Here is an 8,479-nt window from a genome sequence, read left to right as displayed (position 1 = left end):
GACCTCCCAGAGATAGGTATATTTATCCTGAACACCTAATTGCACATAGGTGAACTCCATTCAACAATTTATGCGACTACTAAAGATGTGGCTGCACCTGAGCCTGTTTAGGTGGGTCATGGTAAAGGGGGTGAATTCTTATGCAATTACTTATTTTCTGTGTTATTTCTGCTGTGAGGGGCGGGCAGGGGACACAGCCGCGAGGCTGACCGAGTGGGCTGAAGGCTGGGGCTGCTGAAAGACTGTTAGCTGAACACAGGAATTATTTTGTTAGATGAATAAACGACAAAGAGGAAGATTCTTGATTTTGCTTTATTTGGTTTCCCTTGTAATTACAAGAACCTGTCCTTTAAGTCCCTGAATTTGAACAGGAGAAATGAGTGCAAGAGGATCAGTCCCTCTGAACTTTAGCTCTTCACTATAAGTAAAGCGGTCTGAACCTGAATTAAATGATTAAAGCATTGCTTCAAGCGGCAACTCCTGATATTGTTTTTCGTCAATCGGGTAATCGCATCTGAACGGTTGGGTTGCACACCTCTCTGAACAGGCCGTAAGAGACAAGTGATATTTCTCAACAGAGATGACTGAGCTTATCGGAAAGGGATCTGCTTTTGGTGAAAGGTCTTCATTTCACTGCTTGAGTCCTGTAGTGATCAGTCACTTCACGCACATGCAGAAAGACTCCTCTTAGTTTAGTGGTTCTGGTCTTGCCTGGCTTTCAGAGCCAGTATGGCCTTTCTGTAGAGGTCTGGGGAGAGAAATTATTGTTAGTGTCCAAGGGAAGCACCAGTTTATTAGACCCTTTCATTATTAATCCATCCAAATAGTCTATTCGGTGCAGGAACTAAAGCATCTTTCTATATACTGTACATCATGACCTTTCTGATCCCAAAACAGACAGTGCTTCATGGTTAAAGACATAGATGCTGCACAAAGTGCAGATATGCTCTGATGCAAAATATGTTGGTGCATGAAATGTCTGCAATTAATAAAATAAAATCTTACCAAAAGTAGTGGAGAGATCCACGGGCTGTGGGTGAGCTGTCGGCACTTCTTCAGAATTTATTTTATTTTTCTTCTTTACTGTTTTTGTCTTTTTCTTCTTTTCTGGTTTGCCTAATGGTGAAATACACTCTGTAAATATGGGAACATTAAAACAGGCATAGTCACCCCAGCTCATCCTGTTTGGCCTTAAGTAGACTTCCCCCTTGGATGGATGCTGGTTCAGTGCAGGTATTCCCCCCCTCACCAATACCGATCCCCCCTTATACAGCTTGGGGACTGGAGGGTAGAGGGGTACAGCAACAAGGAATCGAACCCTAGGCCTGCCAGTCCACCTCGAGTCCAAAGGCTCACCCATTACGCTACGCCATGTCCATGCAGGAAGCTAAACGATTTTTTTCTATGGCTTAAGTATTTTTGTTTGGGGATGTTAGAAAATGAAATCTAATAACCCAAGTCAGAAGTAAAAATAATAACAACTTCCATCTCCTCATCCAGCCGGCAGCTGGTGATTGGTGATGAGTCAGGAAGCTGCTCACCCTGGCCAAGGTCACAGACCCACCGGACGACTGTGAGAGACCAGCTGCTGGCTCTGCTGTTTGTGTGCTATTCTATCTGCACCTTCCAGAAGAGTTTAATAGCTGCAGAATGACAGGTTGCCCATCTCTGGCAGTCTGCGAGTCTGAGAGGGCGTGCTGTACCTTTCTTCGGTTTCCGTTTTTCATTCTGTCTCGAGTCTGGCTGCTCCGGGGTGTCTTCTGTCACTCGGACGCTCCGGTTTAATCCCACGCGGTTGCTGGGCAACAGGGCGGCGGCGGCGCTGCCAGCCTTGCCCTCTCTGTGCCAGGTGGGACTTGGCTCCGTTTCCTGCTCTGCCCCGGTCCGGACCTCAGGCCGCTCCTCCTCGTCGCCGTCGTTCACCGCGTCCTTGATCTTCACCTGCTTCTTCCTCCTCGCTCGCCTTTTCAGGTGGCTCTCCTGCATTCAGACACGCCGGCACAGCCTGAGCACACAGGGCCTCGCCACCTCCCGTTCCAAACTGTACCGGAACACGCTCACCGGCGGGCATCATGGAAGCCATGTTGGGAAAGGGACAAGGTTCTCGACTCTAAAGGTCAACGTCTGTGTTGTTATTTCTTTACAGAAGGAAGATCTGGCAAAGGTAAGGCTCGTGAGAATAACAGGGTTCTGAAATCAGCTAAACTAAAACACCAGGGGTCTGTGTGCCGAACGAAGAGGGTTCAGGAAACACAAAGGTCAATTTTAATAAGTTCAATTAAACCTTTTTCAGGATGTTCTGGAGGGGCTGCAGCTTCCCTCTGGGCAGGCTGGCCTTCTCCTCGGAGCGTGGGGGCTCCTCCTTAGGGGGCGGAGTTCTGCTGCAGCGAATTCTGCAAAACACAGCAAGCGCCCTGAGCAAAGACCCGCAGGACCTGCGTGGAGAAATCCCGCTCAGCGCCAGCCGAGACCCGAGACTTTACTGCGTGTGTTAGAAGAGGGAAACCCCAACACTGCACTACTCAGGATTCTAAGGGTTTCTGACATCTGACAGGGGGCTGTTATTAAATCGTTTCCAGGTGCACTTCTGTCTGAACAGAAAGTAGCTCTGGAGCTGCACTGGCAGTGTGGGAGAGAGAGCTGCAGGGGTGGGAGTGCAGCACATACCCATCTTCCCGGGGCCTGCCGTGCCCTCGCTCAGCCCTGCTTCGCCTCTCAGGCCCCTCGGGCGCGGGGGGCTGCACGCAGTCCCTGGCCACCCGCGCGCACAGCTGGTGGTAGTCCAGGCACACCGCGCGGAGAAGCCAGCGGAGCCCCCGCAGGGTCTTCCTCTCCGAGCACCTCCTGGCGTCCAGCAGCGCCGAGCTGGGCTCCTGGGCAAGACAGAGCAGATCCTCGAGCTGTAGCCCCCTAGTATTTATAGAGGAGAGCAGCGAAGTTGCCCTAAATTGGGGTTTTTAGCATAGCAAGCCAGCTGTGAAAATGCCAGCAGTTGAAGACTGTGCTGTAAACCCCTTGGGGAAATAACCTGCAAAGATGACCTATATGTTTCTATAGATCATTACTATTTCTACTGAGCATTTCTATAAAGGCTTTTATGTTATTTATGTTTATGTTCAAATCAGTGTCCATTATCAAGCTTATGAAATTAAAGCAGTGCTGGCTAAGGATGTATACTGCTACCCCAGCTAGACTGCTTTTGTGAGACTTGCTCTATATTTGCCTGCCTAGTGAGTCACAAGTCTAGTTCCCCTGCTGGGCCAAGGGCAAACTCACAATGTGGCAGAGAGACCGGCTCTGGTTTACCAGCGTCTCGAGGGACAGGGCCTCCACCAGCTCGCTGCCCAGCAGAGCCTTCGGCTTGTCCTGCTTGTTGGCGATACTGAAACGGGGAGGGAAGTTTCATCAGAGCAGACACAGCTTCAGCCTCAACACGTGACCTTAACACACTGCAATAATTATCAAAGAGAGAAGAGAAACTATAAAAATCTCTTATTTTCAGCATAATCATATTCTCTCCTAACAAGAAACCTCTTGGTAAGACCTTTAGAGAAATATAAAATTCCAGGCAACTTTTTAGATAAACATGAACATAGAAAAGCTGTGTTTTTTTTCTACTTGCTTGGTCAACATCCAAAAACAACTTTTTTTGTGTGTTTCAAACTTCCTATACCATTTAAAAAAAAAGCTTTGGTTGCTGTTCGGGTGGTAAAAAAACCTTTTCCTTTTTCTTTTTTTTTTTTCTGGTCTATTGAATTTAAGATTTTTAATGAAAATTAGGAAATATTTTCCCAAACAGGGCTGCTAAATTAGCAAATCGAATGCCTATAATCAGGTTACTAAGGATTTTTTACAATCCGCTGTTTGGGGAACACAGACTGGAATACCCTCTCATACGGAGGCACGTTCTCAGGCTCATGGTGATGGAACTGCTTTGCATTTCTCTCTGGAAAGCATGAAACAACAATCCTGGAAGAAGATTATCCTGGAGATCACAAAGCACCTTTTTTCTGTCTCAACTCCCACCCTTTATCCAGGTTTAATTGCTCTTTGTGACCAGGGGGCTGCTACACCCCTCCTCTGTGGCTCTCAGCAGCCCCTCCAGGAGCTTGGTCTGTGCAGCCTGTGCTTCTGAGGGTTGCAAGATCGAGCCCAGACCCAGGGAACCCCAGACAGGGGCGGCAGAGTGAACGAGAGGGCTGTAGTACCCCTGGGCAAGCTGCTTCGCTCATATTGCTCCAGGGAATGCCCTGCTGCATAAAGCAGCGCTCTCCAGGTCACCACTGTAACACACCCCAGTAATCCGGGTGGTTTAACCTTCAAGGCTCGGGCTGACCGCGCAGCTGCAAGCCTGTCCCAAGCCCAGGTGGAAATGAGGGGGGTGTCTCTTACACTAGGAGGGGCTTCCCTGCCACCCTGGGGTGCATCAGCAGGTGTGCCAGCAGGTCCCTGGCCTCCTGCAGCCGCTGAGCATCGCTGGAATCCACCACGAACACGATCCCGTGCGCTTTGCTGTAGTGGTCCCTCCAGGTCCCACGGCCTTCCGGACCCCCGCCCACGTCCAGCAGGGTGACCTGGAAGCTGTCCACTCTGAGCTCCAGCTGCACACAGCCGAGTGTTGGGGTCACTTCCGCCAGGGGAGCTGTAGGTTAGCAGGGAGACAGCGGAGGTCACACAGAGCACACCAACATCACTTCACATCACTTCACACTTCACGTGGCTTCTTTAGGGAGCATCTAGGACGTAGTGCCAATTTCCAACTAGTGAATAAGACTGTTGACATCACTAATAAATGACACAAAGGATTCCATTCTGTTGAAATTCTGCTATAAAGAACAACAGGCAGAATTGCATCCAAATAAAAATATAGAGGAGATCAGACTCATCATTCCTTTTAATTCACTTTTATGAGGATTGTACGTGACTCATTATCTGCTTCAGTGTTCAAGAGCAGACTTAGTGCAGGCTGAACAAACAGGTTTTTCTGCACAAAACCCATTTTAACTTGGCTCTGAAAGTTGTGTGCAGCACGTTAATATAGCCATACCCTTTAGGATTCCTCTGACGGTGGACGTCTTTCCTGCATTGTCAAGGCCAAGCACAAGCACCGTGACTTTCCTGTGAAGCAGAGGTTAAAAGAGTTGGCTGCAGGTGTGAGTGCAGACTGCGGCACTCTGATCTCCAGCTGAAATTGGGGCGAGTTGCAGTCACAGCAAGCAGGGCTTCAGGCAGTGATTCTGCTGTAAGACAGTGATGCTATTTTAAAACGTGTCCTGGGATGGAATACTTTCCTACTTGGAAACATGGAGACAATGGATAACAGCGGAGCTCCTGGTGAATGCAGAAATACTAACTCTGCCCACTGCGGGCGCGGTCTCCTGCACGTGTCCCCAGGGGGAACTGGCGGTCCCGGACACGGAGGGGCCGGGAGCAGGCTGGGGCCTCACCTGACAGGCTGCCGGAGCTTGCAGAGCCAGCTGCAGCAGCCGCTCGCCAGGCTGAACATGCTGGGCTGAGGACAGCAGAGGGGCCACCATCGTCCTTTCAGTCTGTACCTGAGACAAGCCAACAGCGCGGACTGTTACAGCAGGGCTGTCAAGATCTCACTTCACACGAGGCTGGGCACTGAACGTCTTCCATTGTTCACTCCACAGCGAGGAAGTGATCCTGGTGCTGCTGGCTGCAGGTCAGCCCATCTTAAAACGTCCACACCCATGTAACAGCCCTTTTCCAGTGTTTAACCAGCGTTCTGAAGCCCCAGCTTTCCTGGGAGAAGCCTGACTGGAGTTCATGAATAGACAGAGGAAATGCTGCTGCTACTCAACTCCAGCCTCACAGCTGTGACAGACCAAGTATGAGCCGTCTGGGAGCAGCGAAGATAACCAGAGTCGGACCTGCCCTGTACATCTGTTGCCTGGTTTTAAGCTCATAATGAAGCCTGAAACCACGAGGCTGTCCCTATCTGGCTCACTCTGTTAGTCTGTGGCATGCCTAAATGTGAACATTTAATTAAAACAAAGAGTTGAGCAACTACTGGCATCTCACATGTAACCCCCCACAAATATCTGCAAAAACAAAAGCTAGCACAAAAAAGTACAGAATAATTTTCATCATGTGTGCACAATAAGAAATATGCAATACATGAACAGTTTATAAATATATGTGACCCGTCTTCAGAAACCAGCAAAATGAATGGTTCTCTTCCAGTCAGAAATCTGTAAATACCACTGTTCTCCATATTTATAAAGAGTCATAATGATATATGACTCTTTAAGGAGTCGCCAGGTATTATACTGCAGTGAACATTATAAATAAAATCTACTGTACAAAAAGCACAACAAGCAATTAAAACAATAAAAAACAATTTCTGGGCACTTACAATTGGATATCAGTGTCCATCCTGCTGTGTCTGTCTGCCTGCTATGTAGCATTTTTGCACCACCCAGCTCAAAACTAATCTGGCTTTAAATATCTGGCTAATCCTGAACTCACCTGATTTCGCTGGTGCACCCTGGGAAATTCAGCCCCGGCAGTCCTGACGATCATGAGCTGTGGCAGCCAAGGGGGCTTCCACCACATGCGTGTTTCGCACCCAAGAAAAATCTGATACAAGACACTAGGGCAGCAGTTACAGGAAATTACCTCACCCTCCTTCACACCAAAAGCCCTGTGGGCACACAAGCCCAAGGATCAACTCTGAGCACCAGTGACAGGACAGCTGTTATTGTTATTGACAGAGAGGCACACAGCACAGGGCCTGCCTGCGTGAGAATACTCATTTCAGTCACTACAGACAGTCAAGCTTTGCTTTACACTGTTAATTAATTTTGCCTTTAGAGTTAAACATAGATAGATAGATAAGACTTTATTGATCCCTTAGGGAAACTGATGTGTTACAGCAGTCCAGCCCAAGACAAGCAAAAACTGACATCAGAATAGACGAAAAGTTATACAAAATAAATATAAAATACATAGGTGTGTGCAAAATATGATGATCATAGTCACTGTAGAAACAATAAAGTATGTGCAAAATGTGCATAGGTTTATACAGATTGTCCAAAAATTACAATGGAGTACCACGCTGTCCATAGACAAGGAAATGAAGGGCTAACAGTCCTAGCCTAGGGCAGCGTTATACACCCCGAAGACGCCGGGAGCAAAGACCTGCGGAAACGTTCCCTTGAACACCGTAGCTGGAGCAGTCTGTTGCTAAAATGGAGTGCATGGAGTCTCCTAAAGGCCCTTCTGTTGAGGAAATGGAAAGCCGTTTGCTTGGACGGAGCGCCGTCTACTGGATTCCAGCACAGGAGGATAAAAAAGTGCGCAAGAAGTATACAAATAATGAAGGACAGCTCCTTCACATGACCCTGGGGTTCATACATACAGTACGTGAAACGATCCTTTAGTCAGAGAGCGAGATCAAATTATTTGTGAGTGTGCAAATGTTAGCAGATCCCACTGGGATGAGGACTGGCTAAAACTGGGAACGCTGGAATGATGGCGAGCTGGCAGAAACTGAACAGATTTTAGTATTTTAAAATACTAAAACTTCTTGTCACCTTTTATTCTTTTTCTATACTCTTTTCTTTAAAAAAACAAACAATATTTACCTGTCAGAATGACAATAATATATTGTTTTGCAATACCAGAAATATTATTAAACATTTCCGGCCATAAAAGGCTCGTTCTCCAAACAAGTTTCATTGTAAGCTGGCAGGTGAACATGTTCATCAAGAAGATAAATAGCTGTTCCGCTGGACACACGTCCAGGAGGAATAAATAGCTCATCTTACTGTAAGTATTAGAGTTCCAAGGGCTTTTCCCAGGATTTAAAAATCACTCGGTAGAACAGGCTCTTCCGGTTTGCACACTTTCTTACCCTCCTCTGCTTGGAAAGCGATCCACTAGATGGCGCTCCGTCCAAGCAAATAGCTTCCATTTCCTAAACAAGCGCTTGACAGAGGGACGGACAGGGCGGCACAGTAATTGAATGTGACCCTTATCTAGAATAAATAGAATTACACCAGCTGTGCGATTGTTGGAGAAGCACGAATAACCTGGGAGGTGTTTTTCAAAGTTATGCAAGAGAAGAGCAAGTCTTTGAACTGTTCTCTGTGATTCTTAGCACATTAGCTCATCACAGGCCTGTGATCAGATGTGCTGCCTGCACTCACAGGGAGCTTCTTACTGCAACTATACAGCCATTCCTCTCTCCCTCTTTCCAGAGGCAAATGATTCCTATATAACAGACATGTGAAGGTGTCCAGTGCTCCAAGGCACAGCATTTCCGGGAGCCTTCTTCAATCCTCAAAACTGCTTGCACACTGGAGCGCAACGGAAAATGAGCTGCAGGCCTCTGTGAGCGCCAGCAGCTGCCTGTATTGTACACCTATGACATCTAAAGCATTCAGCCTCTAATTCTAGTCTCTAACCGCTTTATCCAGGACTGGTCACAGGGGAGCCAGTGCCTATCCCAGCC

The 8,479-nt window shown here is 47.7% G+C and overlaps 1 protein-coding gene across 1 annotated transcript; it reads right to left on the bottom strand.

The window, feature by feature from the left end:
* Positions 1–217: 217 nt before the first annotated feature.
* arl13a (ADP-ribosylation factor-like 13A) lies at positions 218–6,443 on the bottom strand. The gene is made up of 10 exons (XM_006633030.3): positions 6,380–6,443; positions 5,448–5,555; positions 5,048–5,118; positions 4,393–4,642; positions 3,277–3,382; positions 2,668–2,873; positions 2,285–2,393; positions 1,704–1,980; positions 1,006–1,116; positions 218–748 (listed from the first exon to the last, which is right to left on the bottom strand). The coding sequence occupies exons 1-10, from the start codon at positions 6,397–6,399 to the stop codon at positions 693–695; spliced, it is 1,314 nt and encodes a 437-aa protein (XP_006633093.2). The 5' UTR covers positions 6,400–6,443; the 3' UTR covers positions 218–692.
* Between the last annotated feature and the right edge of the window lie 2,036 nt (positions 6,444–8,479).

Source organism: Lepisosteus oculatus, chromosome 8 (genome assembly GCF_040954835.1).
Source record: "Lepisosteus oculatus isolate fLepOcu1 chromosome 8, fLepOcu1.hap2, whole genome shotgun sequence".
NCBI lineage: Eukaryota > Metazoa > Chordata > Actinopteri > Semionotiformes > Lepisosteidae > Lepisosteus > Lepisosteus oculatus.
Note: the sequence above shows the minus strand (reverse complement) of the source record. Positions and strands in the feature narration are given on the sequence as shown.